The sequence below is a fragment of the Pantherophis guttatus genome, chromosome 1 (assembly GCF_059756535.1).
Source record: "Pantherophis guttatus breed Tessera chromosome 1, ASM5975653v1, whole genome shotgun sequence".
Classification (NCBI taxonomy): Eukaryota; Metazoa; Chordata; class Lepidosauria; order Squamata; family Colubridae; genus Pantherophis; species Pantherophis guttatus.
In genome coordinates, this window is record NC_142063.1 from 152,759,638 (window position 1) to 152,785,355 (window position 25,718).

Here is a 25,718-nt window from a genome sequence, read left to right on the forward strand (position 1 = left end):
CATATTTTGAAATGTTTGACAGACTTGAATGCTTTACGTGATATAAAATGAAGGAGGCACTGTAATGTAAATAATCTAAAAACTTTGGATATAAAGATAACATTTTGCATTGTGTACTAGTAGTTCATTTTTTATGTATTACATCATAGGGGAATTGAGCTTTATTTTTTTTGTTCTTTTATGGAGTGATGTTAGTGTGTTTATATTCTCACTCTTGAGGGTTTAGTTGTAATTCATCTGTCATTTTGTCAAAACACCATTTCCATTCATCTCTTGAAATGTTCTGTGCTGCATATTTTGTATTTTTACAGTCAACCCAGCATATTCTTCTCAATAAAATTGCTGCAAGCAGGCAATTGCTTTCAGATTTCCATCAGCCATCAGCGATGGAAATCTTGGTTTAAAATATTTCTTTGCTTAAGAACAAAAGATGGATTTCATATGTTGTATTTTCTACATTGGGTTGCATTGTTAGCAATATCTATGTATAGATGCATATATTTTGAACTGGAAAGATGCCTGTAAGCAAATTAATACAGCAGTTGCAAACTTCTCTGCCTAAATTAAAGTAGTCTAACTCTAAGATGTTAATACAGAAGCTGTTAAATATTATGCATATACAGTGAGTATAATCCAGCCATGATCTTTGTGCATAGGTTTAAAGATTTTGACTTGCTATATCAATTTGAGTAGGAATTAATTAGGCTCTTTTCTTCAATGAGTATTCTTTTCTGAATTACTAACTTTTGGATGTCACGTTGTTTAAAAAACTACTTCTGTTTGGACCAGGAGACTTTCCATTCCCCCCCCCCCCAGTTTACCTATACATCATCCAAGCTGCTTCAGAATGATTTGGAGTTTATTCGAGGAATGGATATACTGCTGGTTGAACACCAAGTTCCTGTTTGGAGTGTGGCCTCAGTGTTTCCTGATTGTATTAGTTTGTAATAGTATGAAATGACTCTCAGTAATACTTTCCTTGCATGGGATCAGATGGCAAGAAGATGTAGAGAAGTATTCTGCAGCCATTTCCATGAACATCATCTAACCATCACCATGCTAATAATAGTAATGGACACAGTTTTTGTATCTGTTACTGAGTAATGTAAGATGCTGTAAATCTCTAGTGAGAAAGTAGCTTTGGTGCCTATTACTGAATTCCCCCATAAAAACATCCCAAATTCAATTATATTTTTGAAACACTGAAAAAAAATTGTCTTTAAAGAAGAAGGCTTAAGTTGTTGCTTTCTTTCACATTTCATTCAAATGGATGATGTCATCTATTTAGTACCTAAATTTGAATAAATGAAACCCGAAATAGCTGTCAGGGTCATTCAGATCATATAAACATTGAACCCTATAAAACATGGATTAGTTGGGAGATTACATGCTTTGCAAGCATCCTGCAGTAAAAGGAGATAGGAAAGAAGAAAAAAGCAGAGTTCGGTCCAAGATCAGGAAGCTGGCTTTGGAGAAGAATACAATTAATTATGGTATAATCATTTATGAAGCAAAAAGAAGTCCTGAAATAAAATCTTCCAAGGCACAGTATGTGATCAATGTTGTGAGGTATCGTCTGGCTTTCAGTGGCTGCATTCACAATCTCCATTTTATTAAGAATAAAATATATACAAGTACTCCTCGACTTATGACCACAATTGAGCCTAACATTTCCATTGCTAAACAAGACAGTTGTTAAGTGAGCTTTGCCCCATTTTATGACTTTCTTGCCAGAGTTGTTAAGTGAATCATTGCAGTTGTTAAGTTAGTAACACAGTCGTTAATTGAATCTGGCTTCCCCATTGATTTTGCTTGCCAGAAGGTAACAAAAGGTGATCACATGACCCCGGGACACTGCAAACGCATGCCGGTTGCCAAGCGGTTGAATTTTGATCACATGACCATGGGGATGCTGCAATGTTCCTAAGTGTGAAAAATGGCCATAGGTCGCTTTTCTCACTAAATAAATGGCTGTAACTGGAGGACAGCCTGTATCTCGAATAAACAGTTGTGGGATTCTCATAGGGGACTATAATACCCTGCTGGTGGCTCAGCAGACTGATAGCGTTGTGATTAACACCAGCTGTCTGCAAATACTGTAAGTTCGAATCTCACCAGGCTCAAAGTTGACTCAGCCTTCCATCCTTTCTAAGGTAGGTAAATTGAGGACTCAGTTTGTGGGAGCAATAAGCTGACTTTGTATAAATATACAAAAGTATGAAGGCTATTGCTTAATGCATTGTAAGCAGCCCTGAGTCTCTGGAGAAGGGCGGCATATAAATCAAATTTAAAAAAAAAATACCCGATTTGCCTGGTTAAGGCAGCAGGCTAGAAACCAGGAGACAGTGAGTTTTAATGCCACTTTAGGCACAAAGCCAGCTGGGTGATCTTGGCCAGTCATTCTTGTCTTAGCCCTTATAAGCAGGCAAGGGAAACCCTGGGAGAAACTTCCCCAAGAAAACTGTAGGGACTTATCCCTGCAGTCTCTGAGATTCAGACACGGTTGAATGGTAACCAAACAAAACAAACAAAAAGCTTAACCCAGTCATTTGCAGTTCGTCGCTTGCATCATAACGTATTTTTTAAACCTATTTGTTTTTGTTTATCCAATAAATAGCCCCATCAAACTGTTTTGCCAATTAGTTAACCAGGGCATGACAGCTGTTCCAGCCAAATTTTTAATTTGTTTAAAAACCGCTCTGAGGGTTAATTTCCAGATAGCAGTTCTGCTCTAAGTTTTCTCGTCCGGCCGAAAACTTTTTATATTCCCGGCTCCTTCCGAATCTTCTCCGAGCGCACGGAGGAGGAGGAGGAGGAAGAGGAGGAGGTGGGAACGTTCCCGTCTCAGCTCGAAGTTCCCCGTCGGCCTCCTTTTGCGGTAGGCTCGCAGAGGGCCCGGAGCGTTCTGTTGCTATGGCAACGCGGTGGCCGCCCGAGCCCGCTCGAAGCTCTCGGGCATTATGCAGGGAGCAACTCCGGAGTTGACCGTCTTGCCTCGCGGGCAGCCGAGTCACACCATGAATAGGTGTGAGATAGGTGCTCTAGGATACTTTTCCGAGCAAGGTCGAGGAACACGTGTGAATGAGGAGACCCTAATCCTCCTTCCCTTCTTTTCTCATCCAGGTTAAATGTTCTTGTGGGGCAAGGAATGCCTAGGCCAGGGGCTTCTAAGGTAGGAAACTCGATCTTTCTTTCTTTCTTTCTTTCTTTCTTTCTTTCTTTCTTTCTTTCTTTCTTTCTTTCTTTCTTTCTTTCTTTCTTTCTTTCTTTCTTTCTTTCCTTCCTTCTTCCTTCCTTCCATCCATCCTTCCTTCCTTCCTTCCTTCCTCTCTCTCTCTCTCTCTCTTTTTTTTCTTCCTTTCTTTCTTTCTTTCTCATCTTTGATCATACTTGACCTTTCAAGTTATGGCCCGCCACAAAAGCTCTGGACATCCACAAGGCCATACAGTCATACACTCCAAAAAGAGTGCAGGTATGTCTAAATTTCACAAAACATTCAGAATCCCACAGGTACAGTCTCTCTCTAGCTAAGCCACACTGGGGAAGCCTTCATCTGTCTTCAGATAATTTTCTCTCTGTCCTACAGTAACCCCAAAGAAACAATAGGCTCAAATTATGAAACAAATCCACAAGTTGGTGTCCTAGACAAAACTGGTTTATACCAATAAACCTGGTTTATTAATAGGGTGAGTTTAAGTGGGATGGTGTTTGAGGAGCTGCATTCTCCATAGGGAAGTATTTTATAGTGTCTAAAATTTACAGGTGGAGCTGTGAATAAAATCAATTAAAAAGTGAGGATGATAGAAGAAGCAATAGTATCAAAGCCATGTGTGTTTTAGTATGTGAGACTGAGAAATAGGAATTAATTACAATGTTTATCTTTTTATCCCTGTGTACTATTTACAATCAATATGTTGGAAATATTAAAGTTTTAATTGCTTTTCAGTGTATTTTAGAGATTTTCTGTTAAGGTAAAATAACAGATACAAAGCAGTGCTTCTGCCCCATCAAGGCAACAATACCAAGCATTGATGCACTGATTTTTTAAAAATAATCTATATCATTTTATGGTAAAATCTTATTCTTTCCCAGTACATGCAAGAATTGCCTGGGGGGAAGGGGCACATGAGTATTGTCAAGCATTGGTCAGATCTACAAAGCACTCAGATTGGTTTATTCTGATTTGAACTCAAGCCAGACCTGCTAAATGCAGTTTACTGGATTAAATGAATTTCAGATCATGAATACAGTGATTTGCAGAAGTTCTGGTGTTCTGCAGAGATAGCAGCAGTTGCACATATGATACATAATTATACACAAAATTATATTTATGTAAATCTGATTATCTAGTCCCAAGAGATGAAGGCTACGACTAGTCTATGGATAATCGATATAACAATTATATAGAGAAGGTCATACAATAACTATTAATGGGAATGTTTTGACTTTGAATGCAAGGTTGGAGGGTGACTTGCTGAAGAATATCCCCGACACATTGAAGTATTGTGATAGTAGGTTGATCCTAGAATGATCTTTTTTTACCCTTTAATGTTGGAGATTCTGTATTCATTAAAATTGTTTTTTTGCTGCTTCTATTTCTATATTAGTTTAGTTGACACATTTTGTGTCATAATAATTAAAGCTAGATTAAAGCTGCATAATTTATGTTTATAAACTACAAATCACAATGCTGTGTCCAAAAATAAGTTAAAGCAAATTGAGTTACTTCCTTACATCTTAGTTACCTGGCTTAGTAAGCTTTTTACAACATTTGCAAAAGCAATGATTGTTTAGGGATTTTCTATTGGCCTACTTAAAGTTTACAGAGCACAATAATGCAATGTCAATCCCAGTCTTCCCATTTGATTACATGACATTAGTCTCATGCCAGTTTAGGTTATAAACAATAATGCACCATCAGTTTACTGTACTTGGTTCAATTGAATTAAATTACTGAAAATGTAGCCTCTACATGTGCTTTGTGGATTATGAAATTTGAAAAGACAACATATGTTCCATGGTCATACAGTGTAAAAGAAGGTAGATAGAAAAGAGACTTCACATGCTTGCAAAGAGTTGTTGTTTTTTTGCAAACATTGAACTTATTACAATATGCTTTTTTAAAAATATGTACCATATGTATATATTTAATGCCAGAGTTTATAATGATTATTGTGAATAGGAATATTAAGTAATATTCTGAATGTGTGTAAGATTACGTAGTTTTACATATATGTATTTTATTTATTAACATTTAAAGTATAAAAGTATATTTAATAAATATATTCAATATTAATGGAACAATATTAACATCAAGAAGAAGAAAAAAGTTGTAATAGAATGAGATCATGGTAGTAAAATGGTAGTAGATGATGGTAGTAGGAAGAAATGGTAGTAGTAATAGAGAAGGACTCTATAATATTGTCAAGAGATTGTAGCAACAATCCACTGGTACAGACCAGGTTTCCTAAACTATACACATATGAAACTTGTTTTCAGAAATGACTTAGAAATATTTGAATTTTTATTTTACACTCATTCAGGTTTCTGGAATGATGGAAGTGATCGCTCCTGAAGGTATTTATTTAAAACATGATATTTTGTATTGTAACATTTTCTTGGATGTCTTTACATTTTAGATTTTATATCAAAAATATAAATGCTCTTTAAATTCAATCCCATTCTGAAGAATATGTGCCTTGAACTAAGTCATTCTTAGTTCTGAGTTAGCTTGCATAAAATTGTAGTATAAGAAAAATTATTGACAGATGTGCAACCTTGTTAACCTGTAAATTATAAAGTTGACATTTTTGTCTCTCTACAGTAGTGCTGTTCAGAGCAAACATGTGCAAAGCAAATGTCTAATTCTCTTCCTCCTCCTTCTCTTAGACATGAGCCTCATATCCTGTGTTGTGGCTTAAATCACAGAGAGCTCCTAAATTTCTCCATCTAAAAATGGAATATAGCCAATATTTTATATACAGTTTCCCAACGTTTATGTATCAGCATGATGTTAAATGGTTCATAATAGAAATTGTGAGACAGAATTATACTTTCTGGGTTTCTAAAGTAGATGCTGATTTGAATCTATTGCTTAAAATCCCCCAGGCGAGAAATTAAGAAAAGATTTGAGATTAGGATATTGGGTATATGCAAGTTGCCTCATACAGTACTGTGTATCAATCCCACATTTCAGAAAAGATGGAATGACTTTTTGACTACTGCATAGCAGATGTTTATTTCCAAAAAATGAAAGACAACCATAATTACTTGCTTGTTTCTTCTTTCTAGCACTGTGTCTCAAACTTTCTGCACTCATGGATCATTAAACAAACATTTCTCACCGATATCATATATTGTTACTTGTGTGCTTCAATATATCAGTTGTCAGCCATGACTTTTGTGAACCAGTTGACTGGTATTGAATGCAGGGAAGGTGGCGCTGAGGCAGGACTTGGCTTGAATCCAGCTATCTGACCTTCAGTGAATATGGGGAAGTGGGAGGACAGAGGGCAGCAGACTCTAGCCAGCTGATTAGCAGGAAAGTTAGGGAGCAGGGCTGTTGTAGAGGAAGGCTTTAGTCTGACAACTAAACCAGCAATGAATGCAGTCAGGCAGAGATTTAAGGCACTGAATGGGTGTAGTCCAGTGATGGCTAAGCTTTTTGCCATCGCGTGCCAGGATCGGGGCTGGGGAGGGGGTTGCACGCCCTCTCCCCCCCCACTCCTGGAATGTGATGGCCTTGTGGGCCTGGTAGGCCCGTTTTTCCTCTCCCCAGGCACAAGAACATTTCTAGGAGCTTGTGGGGGACAAAAACAGCCTCCCCCCCCCCGAAGCCCTCCGGAGGCAGAAAACGGCCTATTTCCCTACTTCCGGTGGGCCCAGAAGACCCAAAATCAGCTGGCTGGCGTGCATATGTGTGCCGGAGCTGAGCTCACGTGTCCACCGATATAGCTACACATGCCACCTGTGGCACGTGTGCCACAGGTTCGCCATCACGGGTGTAGTCTGATGGGGCACAAACCCAGTGGCTGGTAGAAGTGTAAACATACTCTGGCCAATGAACATTGAGAGGCTGTGACAGAGTACCTGGTGAGCCCCCATCTGCCAAATTGTGGTCCATAGGCAACAGTTTAGAAATTACTATATTGGAAGCTTTAGGACAGGGGTGTCAAACTCGCGATGTCATGGCGGCGTCACATGATATATCGGGACTTTTTCCCCCTTTGATAAACAGGGCATGGGTGCAGCCAGCGCGTGACACATCTGGCCAGCAGGCTGCAAGTTTGACAGCCCTGCTTTAGGAGATTCCTGGTACAATTAAATAGAATTTCCATACACAATAAAACATAATGAGCATGCTTGGATATGCCATTGTACTATTTAAGACTATAATTTGTTACAAATATGACTCAAGCATCAACCCCATTCCCGCCCCCCCTTTTTTCTGGATTTTTTATTGTCATGTTGTTATCATGAAGAGATACTGAACACTCAAAACCTTACATACTGCAAGAAAGGTTTTGCCTCAATATGGATTGCTTTTCCTAATAATTGGCATGCCTGATTTTTTATTCTTTTTACAAAGTGATACAATTCTCTTTAAGGTGAGAGTTTTTCTTCACTGTATCCAAGAGATGCCAGGCATTGGATTTGAGATCTTCTTTCTGCATATAGAGCAGGTTGTGCTCCATGAGGGCAGCTGCACAAAAGTCAAGATGGTGACAGTAATAGTGTGATTGAGGACATTTTTGATCCCATAAGTCCCTGCATTAGGAAATTGAGAGGATTTTTTTTCTAATTAAAATGATGGTATTGGTGATAACTGTAATTTCTGAATATCTGTTGCTTTCAGTACAAGCGAGAAACTATTACCTTGTTTGATAAAAGCCCATTTTGCTAACTTTTTGTACAAAAAAAATAACAAAAGGGTCATATATCAAAATATTATATATTCTCAACCTTTAACAGCAAAGTGTATATGTGTATGTGTGTGTATTTCGGCTTAAATATTTACGTATATTAATATACATTTAAATTGATAAAGTATACAATATGATTTTATAAATAGACTATTTCATATTTTCACTTACTCCTCAACATTAGTAAAAGATACTGAGTATGATTCTTTGTCAGATATGTTTATTTTTATTTGTAATTTTTCTTTAAATTTTATCAGTATAGCTAAGACTTTATCTGAGCTGCAAAAATCCAAATAACCTTTAGATTGATGCAGAAAAAAGGAAAATTCTAATTGTTTGTTGCTATCTTGTGGTCATCCTAATTTTTATATTCCTGATCTGATAGCCCTAGCATACCTATCTGGTTCCCAAATATTTAAAGTCATTACCCTTATTTTGTATGAATCAATTCATCCAATTTGATTTATTACATGATTACTATTTTTTCAAGTTTTATTTTATATATAACTTGAAAACGTCTTTTATTGTATTTATTGACCTTCTTTATACACTAAAGCAGGTGAGGTTTGAAGGCATTGATTGAATATACATGATATTTTTCTGTGTTTTTTTTTAAAGATGGGTTTATCTTAGAAACTTGTTTGCCTTTGTCAAGGTAAGGAAGAAATAAATTTTTGCTCTGGGGAAGTTTAAGCATTCTGAGAATGGAAGATCTTTTGGTCTTCTCAGGTTTCTCTTCCTGATAAAATAGTAACAATTTTTAATAATTAATCCCTATTTGGAATTAAATTTGACCAAATAAATGGAGCTTAAATGAAAAAAATAGCTCTAGACTAAGAACCTAACTGTACATTGCACACAGATGGTGCAACAGCCTCTTCTCACTTCCTTCCACAAAATTCTTCAAAGGGAAATGCAACTTTGGTAAAGAAACCGGAGGAAGTGCTTCATCACCTCCCACTTTCTATTTTCATCTATTATGCTGTCCCAAAGCTGTTTTTCTTAAAAATGAAGGAAGCAGAAAGTATCTGTTTTAGGTATGGGAAAAGTTTACAGTTAGAACAATGGCTTATGAGGCCAATCCAAATATTGTAAACAATGTGCAAGTTTCTGAATTCTGGAAGTTTCTTCTCATCCTGAGGAAAGGAGGAGCTGGTTGAAATTAATTACTGGCAATTTTATGGACACTCTTAAAATTGGAAATGAGGCTAGTACAGTACCACACATTCAAATTTAACTGAGTAGACACTATAATAAATTTAAAATGCATATAAAATTATCAGTTTGGTGCTTAGAATGATGTGTAATTTTAGAACGTATATATTCTGGGAGTTACTATAATCTTTCTCCATTCGTATGGGAAAAATAGGTCCTGTGGTATTTAAGAGAGGAAGCTGAGGAATAGGGTTTTTTTACATTAACGGAGCTAAATATAATGATATAAATATAATGGGGAATGGTGTATGTAAATATTGGGATAATAGCCAGCAGGGGGAGATAATGATTGAATGCTACAACCTAGGTATTGCAAAGAAAAGAGGCTGCTGTTTGGCTCCCTATTTTTTTCAGACTGGAGTCTAACTAAGGGAATCAATGCGATTGGAAAGGTGGGCCTTCCAAATTAAATGTTAAAATGCTAAGTCAATTACTGACAAACATTGTTTTCTAGGAGTTCATCCTGAGGAAAGTACTGCTTTGGCATTACAAAGATCTGGCCAAATGAAAAAGAGGGAGTTGATTTCTCCCAGCATTGCCTGCCAGACTGCTTTGGATGTAGCGGGAAGAAGGGAGGGAGGGACAGACAGACAGACAGACAGACAGACTGACAGACAGACAGACAGACAGACAGAAGAAGGTGATAGGTCCATAGTCTATAGGAGTTCTGTTTTCTGATCAGAAACTCTGTCTAACTCTCGTCCATTTTGATTGATAAGATCTTTCAAAATAAGAATGTACCAATAAAGGAGAATATTTGTAGCTCAGGGTTGAAATGAGGGGTCTTTGGTGCTCTCTGAGCTTGCTTGTTCCAGACATTTCATTACCCCAACTAGGTAACATCATCAGTGCTAGTAAGGAGTGCTGTTTGCTGTCAGTTTATATTCTGGTTTCTTGCCTGTCTGCATGGGTGGGGATGGTTTGGGCCCCCACCCACACTAGTTGGGGTAATGAAATGTCTGCAAGAAAACAAGCAAGCTCAGAGAGCACCAAGGGCCCCTCAAGATGAGATTGTCCCAGACAGTTAGGGAAGATTTGTAGTGCTTTCCTGAAGGTAGGATGTGTTCCTACCTGTTTAAAAGAAGCTGTGATAATAACTTCTTTTTAAAAAAAGCCCTCCCTTGGGCCAGGAGATATCTGTAATATAGACCAGTCTCAAGTATTACATTTCTGAGTAAGGTTGAATGAAAGTGTTTTTGATTGAAAAAGTTTCTTTTCAGTACCAGATGATTTTAATTATTGAAATGTCTGAATATTAGTAGCTCGGATTGGTAGTTATGTTATTGGTTTGAGCTCCGAGCTTGGCAATTTGGCTGCAAACATTTCGTCCCCATTCAAGGAGTCATCTTCAATAGGCTTTGGATTGTGCTTGTCTGTGGAGCACTGGACTTTAAATACTGAGTCCTGATCTGATTTCAGGTTGTGTGATTGGCTAGCTGTAGTTGCTGAGTCACAGTCCTTGGTTTTAAGTACCTTTAAGTATATAGTCCTTGGTTTTAAGATTTTAATTATATTGATTAGACAAGACAACCTGAGTTTCAGCTGACACATGATATTTGGTCATATGTCAGCTGAAACATTTGGTCTTGATGGATGATAGTTTATTGGATATTTTGGTAGTCTAACCATTGTATTTCTCTGGATGATCTGGTGGGCTTGGAACTAGCCCTAGGAACAATTCTTTGCAGAATGCTGTGTTTGCAGTGATTATGGTCCTATTCCTTGGACATGTCCAGAAGATAATTCTGGGAGACTACTATGTAATACTTGGGCTACTGACTCATGCCCCCCCCCTCCGTAGGATTCTATTGGTTCCCCAATTCTTTAAAATGTACGTAAAACCACAAGGACACTTATTTGGAACTTTAGAAAGGGGGTCATCAGTATGCTGATAACACCCAGGTCCACTGATTCCTCCTAACTAATTCCAAAGAAGCAATCAGTACACTAATGGCTAATTTAAATAATGGCCAGATAAAGGAGAATCTCTTATGAATCTCTGCTGTTGCAAGATTCAGAGGTGGTGACTGTAGCAAGGAATGTATTTGCATAATTGTAGCCAGTATGCCATCCATTCCTTTCTGATTTTTTTCATGCTTAGGGTTTCTTCCCTTGACTACATCCTGGATTGCCTACTATAGCATATTTTATGTGGAGCTACTCTTGAAAAATGTCTTTTGCAAGTGATGCAAAATACTGTGACTAGGTCCAAGATTAAGGGGTCACAACAGAATGGTATTGAACTATCTGTATTAGCTTCTACAAGCCTAGTGTGCAAATTTAAGTATTGGTTTGACTTTTAAAGCCATAATCAGGCTAGGGACTTTTACCTGGAATGAATTAACTGAATCCGGAACGAACAAGGAAGAAAGTTTGAAGTGTTCCCATCGGTGACTTGGTGGGAATGGGGATGACAATTAAAATGTGAGAGATTCTTTTGGCAACCAGCAATACTATTATGCAGATTAACTGAGTTAAACTAGGCTTTGTTTCTGAAGTTGGGCTATAAGGCAAGATGCAGCTGCTGCTTCTGCTATTGTTGCCGTATTACCCCTTCCTGCTATAGAGCAACATCCATGCCTAATATGTTTGACCCCATTGCTGGGTTGGTGATGGAGACCCACAGACCTGTGGTGCTAAGTGGCTTCAACTTGCATTAGGAGTGAAATCAGGAAGTTGGAAATTCATTAAAGGTCAGACATTGGAACTGCTTTCCATAAATAGATGGAATGGAGAGATGCAGTGTGACACAATAATCTTAAAATAGAAGTTTCATGGAAAGGACAAAAGGGATGTGCTGAGATGATGGTTAGGTGAAAACAGGAAAGCCACCAAATAGTTTTGGGCTGGGGTCCTGTAATCATTTTACTAACTAAACTGTACCTGGTAGTTTTCAGAGGGAAGATTAAACCAGAGAGCATTCCTATTCTTGCAGGAGCAGTCTAATACCTTACTAGATTGCCAGGCTGATTACTAATGTATACTCTGTCACAGCAGTGATTGAAAGATAAGTAGTAGGTAGATATTTTCTGCTGCTTACATACTGTGTTATGGTTTCTTTGTGTGTCAAGAATATTGTAAGGACTTCTGTATCTCCTTGTATAAGGATTGCTGGCAATGTTTCTTCTGAATGATGTAGCATCTGCACTGAAGATCACTAAAACATCTTCCATTTGTATATTATTATATTGTGCCTTTGAGTCAGTCCTGACTCTTGGTTATTACTTGGACAAGTCGCTACAATTTTCTCCATCTGAGAGAGAGTGATGGGCACCTACATGGCTTTGTGTCTAGAGTGGGACTAGAACTCACAGTCTCCTGATTTCTACCCTGTTGCCTTAACCATTACCCCAGATTGGATTTGTAAATATACACCAAGCTTGGAATATTTTTTGGCACGCTATGTTCTATGAACTTAATCTTTGTGATTTATAAACTGTGGCTTATAGCAAGGTGAATTGTATAAACTCTGCCAGTTATGATTTTTTTAAAAAACCCTTAAGAAAGCTATATTGTAGCACAATGTGTGAACCACTTCAAGATTTAGTGGTCCTCAGAAAACAGAGAGCAGTTTATTTCAAAGCATTATTTGCATTGCACTATGCCATGCTGCATATACTCATTGTATAAATTATTTTATCTTATACTAGGCATAGTAGTTTGGGAAGGACAGATGCAATGAAGGTAAAAATATTTATCTGGATTTTACTATAAGTTTATCTTTGAAAGGAACGTGTATGTTGACATTTATTAGTTTTAATGAAAACATCAGTTAATCCATTGAATATACATAACTATAATCAAGAATCACATTCTGTACTGTGTTATCATATTTTTTTGGAAGTTATTCTAATAAGAGCACTCATGGTGAAGAATCTAAAGACCGAGTAAAATAGCAATTCTTACTTTGTCTGTATTGCAGGAACAAAAGAATAAACATAATGGAAGATTGCATGTGTTTGGTCCAGAAGGTAAATAGTACATGATATCATAACTAGAACCCATTGGGCCATGTCCCCACTAACATTTTAAGGATAATGCACCATTTTCCCCTCCTGGCCTCTGGACATATCCACATCAAGTCTCTAGCTCTTGAATGAATCTGGTTTAAGGCATTGTTAACTATATTGGATTAGTCGTCTTCTGCTTAATCCTATTATTGCTTCAAGGTGTGAAAGGCTATAATACTTTGTCACAGTCATCATTGTGGTAAGATCAACTGACTTGTTATCAGTGTGAGCAGAAAGATTGTTAAAAGCACACCTCCTCCCTCCCCTCAGAACACTAGTCAGCCATTTCTGTCCAGGTGGTGTTTGCTCTCTCCATAAGCACTTTGTTCTTAAGTTCTTTTTTCTACCTATCACCTCCCCCAACCCCTCTTATTATTGATACCAACTACTGTCCAGACTTGAAAGGAAAACTCAGCTATTTTATTCAGGAAAAAAGAAAAGGATGTTTGTGCTGTTTTGCTTTAAAGATTTGAAAACGTGTTTTTATCTTTAAAAGTAACACTCATATTTTTCCTCATTACAATGTTTGGAAAATGAGAGATGTTGACTTGGGTTTTTGTAATTTTTTTGGTGCAGGTTTCCCTATATTTGTCAGTTTCAATTAGTTTTTCACTTCTTCCATGAAGTAAAAAGGAAGATTGCTCAGAAATTAATCTGTTTTAATTATCCTGCTGTATATGGTCCAGTTAACTGCACTATGTTGACATATCTGCTTTTCCAGAGCTATTTCTGTCCTGTAGATTTCTTTTATTTCACATTCAGAAAAATTTGGGAGATGCCCAAATGGAGGCTGAAGAGAGGCAAATCAACCAACCTAGAGAAGCCCAGATAGAATCCTGAAATCAATTTTCCAATAGTACTGCATAACCCTGACAGGTGGATACAATTCCTGTTTGTTGAAAATGGAAGATGTCGGAACTAGAGAGAAAATCAACTGAATTGCTTAGCATGAGTGTCCTGCTGACCTGTCAGGGCAACACCATTGATCACAGGCTTGGAGCAGAAACAATAGAGGCAGGATATGTGGTAACTCTTTCTAGCTGAGTTCTTTCTTGTTCCACAACTATAGACAGAATCTTGCCAAATTGAAGCACTTTACTATCTGTATTTACTGTACATTTTTGAGAAACTATTAGGGAAGGGCTGTCTGCACCCTCTTTGTCTCACAGATTATATCTGGACTGACCTGCCTCTTATTCCTCTGGAACGCACTCCTTCCTCCTGTGATCCAGCCTACTACATTCCATCATAGGAATCACTACCTTGAATTGTGTCTGAAAGCCAACTGGCAACCAGCACGTTTCTCAAAGGAGCAGGGTGACTTAGGTTTCCAGGATACACCCATCATTGCCTAGGCCAGCACATTCTATACCAACTGTAGCTTCCAAATGTTTTTCAAGGGCAGCCCACATACAGCATATTACAAAAATCCAACCAGGAGGTGAATAGACCTTGACTGAACAAGGCCTTCAGATCCAGAAATGGCTGCTTCCTGGCCACAGCTGCCACTTCCTTATTGAATAGAAATTGGGACTCTAGGACAGGGATGTCAAGCTCAATTTCATTGAGGGCTGCATCAGGGTTGTGTTTGACCTCGGAGGGGTGGGCAGGGTGGATGTGGCCAGAGTGGGGTGGCCAGCTTGACCTCATTTCGTGTCGGGGGCACCTGTGGTGGCCCAAGTGCTCTGCCAGCGAAAACAGGCTCCCGAGCTCCATTTTTGGCTGCAGTGGCTTCCTGCAATCCTCTGGCAGGGAAAACGGAGCTTGGGGGGGCTGCCTGCGGCCCTCCCAAGCTCCATTTTTGCTGGCAGAGGCACCACGGGGCCTTTGCTGTTTTCAGGGTGGCCACATGGGCCAGATCTAAGCACCCCGTGGGCCAGATCTGGCCCCCGGGCCTTGAGTTTGACACCCCTGGTCTAGGAGGATGGCAAAATTGCAAGCCAATTCTGAATGGGACAGCACAGTCCTTTTCAGAGTCAAGATGGTATTTCTCTAGCATCACTAGATCCATAAACCTAAGATCACTCTGTCTTGGAGGGATTTAGTCTGAATCTGTTCCTCCCCATCCAGACCCTTATAGCCTCCAAGCACTGGTCAGCACTGTTGCTTGTTTGGCCTAGGTCCAAGATTATTTTGATGATACTGAACCCTATGACAATAGATGATTTCCCCCAAATGTTAAAGGGATCTTAAAGAGAGATTTTAAAAGAGAAATAGGAAGAGGAGAGAACCATGAAGGATTCCATATTTAGATGTCTGAGCAGAATCATTCTTTCTCCTCTCTGCTTGACTGGACCTGCCCCTTCAGGACGGAAGAGAGACCTTGCAAATCGGTCCTTCCCTCCTCACTGCCTTGGAAGTGGTCCAAGAAGATACCATGAGTGATAATACCAAAAGATGTTGCAAAATGAAGGAATAGGATTGCATTTTTTGAACAGTTTTTCCATAAGTCATCCAAAACTGACCAGTTGAGTTTTTCAGCTGTGTTTTGGCTTTGATTGCAACGGTTTCAAATAAGCTGTTTCCTTTAATTGCTGGAGTTGCCTGGCCACCACTCTCAATGCAACATTTCCTAGCAAGGAACAGTTGGCAGCAAATCTAAAGTGATCCAAAATAGTCAGGTCAAATGGAAGTTCTTGAATAGGAGACCCATGACAGCTGTTTTTAGAGGCCACAGAAAACCCCCTCACTCAAAGAATTTAAGGAAAGTCTAGCAAATATATGTTACATTTATTGTGGGCATTGTTATCATTCTGTGCTTTCCATTTTAAGAGAAAAATTATGATTAATAAATTGACCCTACATCAAACAAACTATGGTTTTCTGTTTCTATTTATAGAGGAAGTAGTTATTGAACCAATTCAAACAGTCCCACGGTAAGGAGTCACATTATGTGGCTGGTATATTTCTTATAGTTTAACATCATACCTTGTTAATATATAGATTGGTAACAATGTCATAATTTTGTGTATGTTTGCGTATAGTTTAGAAATAAATCTCACTCTTTCAAGTAAATACAAATAGGATTGAAATCACAATTGGAAGAACTAATACTGATTCACAATCGGTGTATAGTATATAGATAAAACATAGGCTGGAATTGCCAGCAGGATTCCTGTGAATCCCAGTGTGCTTACAGACACTGCCCTTATTGCCTGCCAAGCTGCCATCCCCTTCTACTTTTTAAATATTTAAATTGTTTTAGTTTTAAACAAAAAGGAAGCAGGCAGGGTACAAAGCAAAGTACTCTTAGACTAATCTGCATTGACAAGAATACAGACGGATCCCAAAGAAGTTCTTAGGCAATAAAAAGCCCTTTAGATCTAGCTTTATAGATTATGACCACTCTGCTGAGAAGAAGAAGAAAAATGTTAAGGATAAACTGGGGGTTAGGGGTGTCTAATGGGACTTGGTGATTGGACAAAGACCCCCATGGCAGCCACTTTTTTTTTGCTACCTACGATACGTTGCAAAATTTCAAAGCCACCTGTTGGCTCAAAAAGTTTGGGAGCACTTAATTTGTTTAATACAGATTTGTCGAAAGCATGTATCTGTGCTGATTCCAAATATTCGTAGAAAATATATTTGGTTCCAGTGACTTTTCTAACTTTTCACATCAATCTTGGGTCCAATGCAGGTGTGCTGTAAATGTAAATAAAGGGTAAAAATGAGGAATGGGCTTTTCAATTGCATTTAGTTTATTCTTAATAAAGTAAAGAAACCAAGCTCCACTCAGTTCTCACCACTCCCACCAAAACTTTATCACCACTACCACCATAACATCCAACTGGGTATAATTTTTATGAAAATATTCATAAACTGATTCTTATTCCATTAATTTCCCAAAGTGCTATCTTTTCTGCATTTCACCTGTGTACAATGCTTGTTATCATTATGCCGAGGTTATGATCCCGGAACAGTTAAACCTTCTAGAGTTTGCTTTGCTTTGCTTTGATTCTCTCACAGTATCCTTAGAGCCTGTGCTAAAATTTTCTTTGACCTTGTTATTTATAAGGGCAAAATTAAGCATTCGGTAAATAATTCAGAACTTTTCTCATTTTCCATTCCCATGATTGTGGCTAAGACACTGAAGTTCAGTTTTCCTGTGGTGACATATTTGAGTTCTTGTGGCCTATCGTTCCCAGTATCTCTTCATTTTTTTTCTTCTTCTAAAAACTTACAATAGCAGAAACACATGCTAGGCTGCCAGAGGTAACTGAAGAGCGGCATAACACAGTTGAACTTGCTGGAGTCAGGCAAGGGCCAGCATCACCCACTCTTTCCGTCCTGTAACAGTAACAAAGTTGGAAGGGACCTTGGAGGTCATCTAGTCCAACCCCCTGCTCATGCAGAAGACCTGTACTAGGGATTCGAAATGCCGAACTGCCGACCTTTCTTATCAACAAGCTCAGTGTCTTAGCCACTGAGCCACCTAGTCAGGCTAGGTGACTTTTTATCTACAAGGAATAAAAGGCTCTTCTGGAAGAAGATTGCCTGAGAACTTCCTTTCGCTTGCCAAGATGGGTTCCTTGCGATATTTATATAAGCCAGCAGCTTCTGCAGAAGTGGTGCAAAGGAGGGCAGAATGAGCAAAACATCCATGCACCATCTCAGTGCAAGCCCTGTTTTTCTACATGCATTGGGATGTCACCTGTGCAAATGTAAAGGATGGAGCTTGCAGTGCAGTACCGTTTTTTGTCAATTTGGTGAAACTACGAGATTCTGTGGGTGCCCGTGCTGTAAACGGTCGATTATGCTATTGCAGTCACGACCTGTTTGTAGAGTTACAGCAGTGCTTCCAAACCTGGATAAGTTAACTTAATAACTGCAATGATTCATTTAACAACAGTGGCAAGAAAAATGGTAAAATTGGGCGAAATTCACAACTTTCTCACTTAGCAACAGAAATCTTGGGCTCAATTGTGGTCATAAATCAAGGACTACCTGTAACGCATTCTTGTTTAATTTGAGTAGGTTGCTCTGTGGGATAACTTCCTGTCCCATCCTAGCTTTCTGATGCTAGTGTGATTTTTTTTTCCCTGCCTTTAAAAAGTACAATTTCCTGTTAAGGATAATTAACAGCATCTATAGCAGCATATTTGCTTTGCAGTCTATATGTTTTGTTCAGAAGAAATAAGTCCCATTTGACCTCAGGCAAATATATTACAGGGTGGTAATCTTGATAATTAAACACGTAAAATTTGGTCACTGAGCATTTCCTCTGCATTAGACATACACAAGAGTGTGTGTGCTGATATGGGGCTCTGTACTGCTTGTATTGGAAATAATATGTTTTAGTAGGCTCTACATCACACCGGTGTATCCATTAGAGCTAACAGCTATAATCATTCAGTTCCTTGAACCTATAAGATATAATTCATTATATGGAATTTTTTTTAACTCCACTGAATTAAGTTTAAAAATCATAATTTTCAGGTATCGATATGAAAAGAATATGAAAATAGAATGCTATATGTATGTCTGAGTATATGTTTCATAAAAGAAACACAAAAGCTTTTAAATAGATCAAAATAAGATTGAATATTTTTTAATTTCACACACACACACACATATAATATGTATTCAGTGTATTTCTGACTTTCCAATGCCAAAGGTGCTCGAACTTATAATAACACTGTATAAGATAAAATTTTATAATTGAAGTGTTAAAAACAATCAAAAGCACATCAATAAAATTAAGACACTAAAAGTAGATATACTCTCAGTTAAATTCATTTCAGTAAAACGGAAATGTTATAATTAAAAAGTTTCTCTGAGTATGAACAGCTTTACCTTCTGAGAAAGGGTATTAAAATGAGAATTTGCATGGACTCCTTTGATGGGAGTTTCAGAGTCTGAGAACTACCTTAGATAATCCCAGAAAGGTTTTCTGTATAGTACTGGATTATTTCCAACTTCAATATGTACTAAACTATCCATAAACTATATTGAATAAATGATGTAAACATTGTAAAAACTTATTACAGTGAAAACTTACAGCTAAAAAATATTGAACAATAACTAAGTTGTACTACAGAATTATTTTAGAAAGATTATATTTAAAATTAGGGAACTATTATACAATTAACACGATATTAATATATTTACTCATGTTGGAATACCAGGGCTATAAAATAGGACATTTAACAGTATTCGAGAAAAAAGGTGGGGTAGCAAACCATTTCAGTACTGTTTCCAAGAAAACTGTGTAGATATGTTTATGTAGTTACCCAGAGTTGAACTTGACTCAATAATGTTTTATTGGTCACTCTCTTAAGTTATTTAAATTTAAGAGACGAATAACTGAAGTATCAAAATAATATATTTATTCTCTGTAGAGATATATTATACAGTTGGTTATTATTTTGGAAAATGTATGAATTGCTCCATAGTTCACCAATTATTTTATGTCCGTCTTCTGTTTGTCTTATCATTGTGCCAAAATCAACTTTTTACCCTAAGCTTGAAAAGATGCAATACAAGAAAGCAAAAATAAAAAGTTATAGCAGCTGTTTAAAATTATATTTTAGTAGAATCATTACTCCGTCACTGATATTTAAAACTTTTTGCAATAATATATTTTTTAAATTTTTAACCAAGGTAGCATGGGATGTGGAAATGAACCTACAAGCAGACCTTACACTCCGTCAAAGCAGATCTTGTTATGTACAGCTAAATCATTAGAAAAGTGAGTCTCACTTCAGTTGAGTTGTTAATTAATTCTATTATAAGAACAAATTGCTGACATCAAGCTTTTTTAACAGTTAACTGTTGTTCAGCTACCCAACTTTGTAGATCTCAACAAGTTTTTATAGCCTGCTCTTGAAACATTGTAGAATAGGATTTTTTAAAAAATCTTATACATGTGAGGGAAGTGCTGCCTCATGAATGTCTATTGCCATTGTGACAGCTAGCAGTGTAGAACAAAATAATCATGTGAAAAGACCTCTGTAATTGTATTGGTCTTTATGCCAATTGGTGTGAGGATAGAGGTACCACCCCACAATGATGCTGCAATAATAGTTTGAGATCATACATCCACAGACAGGGAAATGCAGCATTAACTCTGAATAGCTTTTTTGTTCTACAAAATTAAGTAACACCACATGTGCATTTTTTTTAAAATGTGCATGTTATATGTAAAATGCAATTAATGTTATTTCTAATTTGGCCCTAAACATTAAGTAATTCTGATCTAACCATGTAGAAAGAGTTTTTTTTAAAAAAGAAATGTTGTGACTTATTTAGTATTTATTCTATTGGCTAAACTTGTTTTTGTAAAAAAAAATATTATGCTTTTTTATTGTTTGGGGAAAAAATGCAATGCTAAGACGGAATGCTTTAGCGGCCAGAATTGTGAAAAAGAAAAATCCAAAGATGAATGTAAGACCACATGACTGCCTTGAAAATGCAGGTGAGATTTATGTCTGCATTTGTGCTTTATAGATAATATGGATGGCTGTATGTTCTTGGGATGGAGAGTAGAAGCCGAAATTCAGCTATGCATTTCCAACATACGTAGCCTTATTTCCTCTATGTATTGTTCTGGCCATGTCAGTTTACCAAGTTTTTAAATTTGGTATTTTCAGTACAGACAAATGATGGTTCTGGACATGCATGATTTTGCATACGTGCAGTCTCTTTACCTTCATAAAGTATCCATTTGAGCAACAAATACACAAAATGACTATCAAATTTGATTGGAGATTCTTATGAATAGTATTTGGTATTACGGTGGCTGTTCTTCCCACACTGTCTGGAGGCTGGGGGCCTCTGGATGGGGGACAGCAGGCTTCAGCTGAACCCTGGTAAGACAGAGGGGTTGTGGGTGTGTGGAGCCTCGGGATCAGCTTGTCTCTGCCATCTGCTGGTATGTTTGGCACTTCCTCTGGACACTGGCTTGCCCACCCACCTGGATGAGCTCGTCTCCGCTGCTACTCCTGGTGCCCTCTCTGGTCACTGTCTCACCCATTTAATGCCTGCTGGCTTCACGCTCTCTCTCTCTCTCTCTCTCTCTCTCTTTCTCTCTCTCTCTCTTTCTCTCTCTCTCTCTTTCTCTCTCCACCCACCTTGCTGTTTCTCATCTTCCTTCACTCTTTGTCCTCCTTCCTTCTGGGTGATTCCCTCTCCCTGGTGGTCATCCTGGGATGCCCCTTCCTGCCACTGGCTGGGTGCCACCCCTCAGGCGTCCACATCTGATCACCAGCCAAGCGCCACTGCCCCAGGACACCTGCAGTCCCCTACCTCCCAGCTGATCAGCTGTGCATCACGGATGACACCAATCTTATCTCTGCCTTGGACACCTACAGACACCCGGTGCCCAGCTGATCAGCTGTGCGCTGCTGCCGTTGTGGATCTTGAATCCAGCCAGCTGTTGTCCAGCTGATCAGCTCCAGTGAACACTGCTGCTGGCCAGGGCTCTGGCATAGCTCCGGTGAACATCGCTGCTCCAGCCCACCCCTTCTACACCCCTCTATTACTTCTTATTTAATTAAATAAATGCAGATAGCTAAAAGCAATCTTTGCTTCTAGTTTCTTTGTTATTTGAAAAATATAAACGAAAGGAATCTTAATGTACATTGCAGGATGGTATACCTAAGTCTTTCACCCTTTCACCATGGTAGAAACATACCTGGCAATCATTTCCTCCATATTTCCCATGCTGTAGCTTTCATCTTGTTTTCAGTTCATGGATGAGATAGACTTAGGTCATCCTTGGCTATATCAGAGTTAGTGTAGTGAATGACTTTGATGGCCGTGGCAACAGCCATTATGCTTTTGCCATTAGCTTGGAAGTATTGTGACTACTGAGGGTGCTTGGAAGTATTGTGACAACAGAGGGGGCCAACAGAGCAGGGCTTTTCAGCTGTTTCATTTTGATATGAATGCTCCCCCTTCCCTCTGCTTTGCCTCTGCTACCACCTTTCTCCTGTTTTCTCCCCAAAGAGCTGGAGGTAGCAAGCTGCAGGATTGTGCAGTTGAGCTACACTGCTCAGCTGGTTGTTCTAAAACTGTTTTAATTCTATGGGTTACTGATTTAGCACAAGGCTGAATTAGCTAAACAGCCACATGATGTAAGTGAGATAGCCTAACTCTGAAAAGACAGGACAAACCTCCACTGGGAATAGGGAAGGAATTGCCTTTTCTATGATGACATCTGTCTCTTGGGCATTGTGTCACTGAGCTAGTGACACAAGTTAGAAAGTAAAAAAGGTCTGCATGGTGAAATGAATAGACTTGTGGAATATTTTGCATGAAAATGGAGTGGAAGGTTGTTTCCTGAACACAGTAGAATCTGTATATGATGGAAGTGGGAATAGATGAAATACCTACCAAGTAGTTTAACATTGTGTAGGGAATTGGCTAGAAAGTGTGATGTCCTTTGGGTGGTTAACGCAGTTATGGGTAAGAAAAATTCATGCTAATGGTAAAGGTTGGGGACATGAATGGGTCCTTTTTCATGCAGATGAAGTCACGTAATTGAGAACCCAAATGATTTTCCAACAAATGTTAGGTGGATTATAATGAATGATGCCAAGAAGACTATAGATTTCAAATTAATTACCAAAGACCAAGGTAGTTGTGTTCTTCTTAATTTCCTCTTTTACCACTTCACATGTTGAAGGAGATACAAAGTTCTGATTCTTGCAATTTCTGGTTGCCTCAACCATTATTATTTGATGCTGTCATAATGAGCCTTTGATGTTTCTTTCCATCTTCTTCTGGCCTTGTGCTCTTTCGCCTTCTCTTTTTGTATATTTGTATGGTATAGAATCCCAAGACAGCATAAGGTAGTTGTGTTTGACAGATAAAACAGAGTGAATTACTGCAAATTACACATACGTGAAGAGCAATTAATTCTACTTGATTTGTTTTACCATGTTAAAATGTTTAGATAGGAAATAGACGGCTGTATTTTTAAACATGCAAACGGTGATAGAAGAGCAATGGGTGAGTTGAAAGAATTAATGTTTGTTGAAAGAAGCAAAAATGCTTCTGCCTACCTTTTTAAATAGAAGTGAATGTTAAGTATGTCAGTGAAAAGTATACACAATACGAGAACATGTTACTTAACTATGAATGGTAAAACAAGAACAAGTGGATGCTAAAAGTATTATACTAAATGGTTTGTGTTAAAGTAGATTTTTATGCATTTCTTTTTCTTCTTATCTGTCACCTTAAATTTCTTTTGCTTTTTACTACTATTTTTCTGAAATTTTCACAGCATAGCTTATTCCAAAAGGCAATGAAGTGGTGGGTTTGTAGTGTAGGCTGCCAATTTATCAAGTTTAAATTTTCAGTCCGTAAAAAGTGTTCAATGAATCAACTAGCAAGCCTTTATAATTTCTTTTACCAGGAAAGGGTAATTGGCATAGACTTCTTGCCCCAATTTTATAACTGCCTATTTAGCATCTGTGAAGGATATGTCCTCACCGCTGCCATCCTATTGGTAGCCCACTACTAATTTAAGCTGCATCTGAATCAGTGGGATCCAGCAGGAAAGTGTGATTTATCATTAGAAGGATAGAATTTCCCGTGTGAACTTCTTTTGTGTGAAGAAGGGCAGCAAAACTCTTCTTGGCTTAGTTTAAGAGCTTAGATAAAAAGACTATTGTGGAAGCAGCCATTTTTGGTGTCACATACTTTCTTTCATCTGAGAGAAGAAACTACATCAACCAATCCATGAGTGAGCTAACAAAAGAAGCCACTGTCTTGTACATCATTACATCATTTTAGTCTTAAGTATTAACAATTCATAGAAAAATTGTCAAATATTGCATAGTTTTCTAAAGTAACTCTGACTTCTGAAGTTAATTTGCTCCATGTTCATAGAGCTTCCCAGTTCTTCCTGTTACCTTGCTATGAGCTAAACTCATATGGTTGCACGTGATGTCAGTCAGCCTCACTAAATGAAGGGTAGGTTGATATAAATGTTAAGCTCAGGAAAACTATACTGTGAGGATTGATAATTGTAATGTAAGTGCAGTGTCCAGTGGAATATAAAAATTCCAGTAAGTGAATTTCATGATCATGTTTAAGGGAAAGTCCTCCTGCATCTGAGGCAAGTTCAGTTTAATTCCAGTTTCCTCAGTGATAAGCCAACTGCTCCAGGGAACCTACAAATAGGATTCTAGTAATCTCTCCACAGTGATGCTGTCCACATATTGTTATTCTATATGGTATCCTGTTTTTGAAGGAGATTCCCTCAGTAGACCTACTTTTATGAATTCATCTGATTCTCATTTTAGAGCTAAGCCCTTAGCCAGCATCAGATTCTGAGGCACAGAATTCTTTAAATTGAAAGTTTTTTAAGTTGTCCGTATTGGCAATCATGCTCATTGGGGAAATTTGTTCTGTTGTTGGGGGAGATAATTTTTATCTCCTCCAACCATATTAATTTTTTTGAGATATCTTTTTCTAAGATAATAGCTTAATTGCATCAGTCTTGTCTCACTTGAAATATGCTTTCAACATTTTAATTACTTGGCTGTCTTAATTTTCTTTTAAAGAGAACTGTTACTGACTACAATTGGGTGTGTACTGACTACACATCAATTGGTTGTGAAAAACTATTAATCCAAACCTATGTATGAAGTCCATGGTTGTTATTAGAGAGGACAGGATAATTCTCATGCTTCCACCTCTTAGAAGGTAGAACAAATACAGAAGAATATGCTATTTATTGATATCTGTGATATCTGACTGTATGTATTTTATTGGATCAATAATCCAGTGCTAGCCATTCATTTTATTGCACAGGTGGTTAAAATCATTTGACTTACATATATATAAATATTATAAAAGAGGACAACTTCATGACAAATATCAAAAATATGGACCAATCACGTTGTGATTTTGTTTGTGTTAACATTTGTAAAGGGTTTCTATAGAATTCCAAAGGCCTTTCTTAATCCTTTTCATGGAAGTTTGAATTTTGTTTAGATGAAAAAATGAAAAATTCCAAGATTGATGAAAAGACTGTCAACAATGAAGTCTGTACTGAACCACAAAAGGACAGTGTGGACAAAAAAAAGGATGATGAAAAGCCACCAGATAGTTCAGATGACGAAAACAACACTCGTCAAACAGACAATGAAACTCAAAAGAGAATTGCACCACTACAATTGATGGGAGAGGTACAAGAATATACTAAACTGAAGCAGCACTGAAACAGAATTAGCTTTTCACGCAAAGGAAGTAAACATATTTCTCAATACAGTTGCTATTTCTTAAAATAGGGTTTATTTTCCCACATATAAATAAAAATCCCATTGTTACAAAGATTGTAAAAAATAGTAAGAATCTACCTTATATAAAAAAAATAAAATAACCATGAATACAGTTATGAGACATATGGGCGAAATAGTTTTGTTTTGCACGAAAATAAAACAATATTTTTCATCTCAACAATGTTAGTATGAGCTGCCTGCAATAAAAATGTAACATGTCCACTCTAATGCAGATACGGGGTGTGATATCATTCTGATGCTATCTTCTACCCTAAAGGCTGTGTTCTCACTTTGCTTTTAGCTCTTTCAGAGAATACAAGGGCTACAACATATATGGACAT

At 37.8% G+C, this 25,718-nt stretch overlaps 1 protein-coding gene and 2 long non-coding RNA genes across 4 annotated transcripts in view; 2 read left to right on the forward strand and 1 right to left on the reverse strand.

Annotated features, from left to right (window-relative positions):
• Positions 1-2,785: 2,785 nt before the first annotated feature.
• ERICH2 (glutamate rich 2) overlaps positions 2,786-25,718 on the forward strand; it is a 30,474-nt gene continuing 7,541 nt past the window's right edge. The window contains exons 1-10 of one of the 2 annotated variants that reach the window (XM_034427205.3): positions 2,786-3,025; positions 3,124-3,172; positions 5,544-5,577; positions 8,541-8,577; positions 12,788-12,821; positions 13,060-13,108; positions 15,987-16,023; positions 19,752-19,835; positions 20,479-20,561; positions 25,091-25,284. In XM_034427205.3, coding sequence (XP_034283096.2) covers positions 2,961-3,025; positions 3,124-3,172; positions 5,544-5,577; positions 8,541-8,577; positions 12,788-12,821; positions 13,060-13,108; positions 15,987-16,023; positions 19,752-19,835; positions 20,479-20,561; positions 25,091-25,284 — 666 coding nt within the window. In that variant the 5' untranslated portion in view covers positions 2,786-2,960. Of the gene's footprint in view, positions 3,026-3,123; positions 3,173-5,543; positions 5,578-8,540; positions 8,578-12,787; positions 12,822-13,059; positions 13,109-15,986; positions 16,024-19,747; positions 19,836-20,478; positions 20,562-25,090; positions 25,285-25,718 lie in introns of both variants that reach the window. The other variant, XM_087882019.1, reaches the window with a different exon arrangement.
• LOC148116593 (uncharacterized) lies at positions 15,326-21,891 on the reverse strand. Its single transcript, XR_015731154.1, has 2 exons — positions 21,780-21,891; positions 15,326-15,745 (listed from the first exon to the last, which is right to left on the reverse strand). It is a non-coding gene; the product is annotated as an uncharacterized LOC148116593 (long non-coding RNA).
• Positions 22,109-25,079, forward strand: LOC117671335 (uncharacterized). Its single transcript, XR_004592813.3, has 3 exons — positions 22,109-22,221; positions 23,043-23,098; positions 23,981-25,079. It is a non-coding gene; the product is annotated as an uncharacterized LOC117671335 (long non-coding RNA).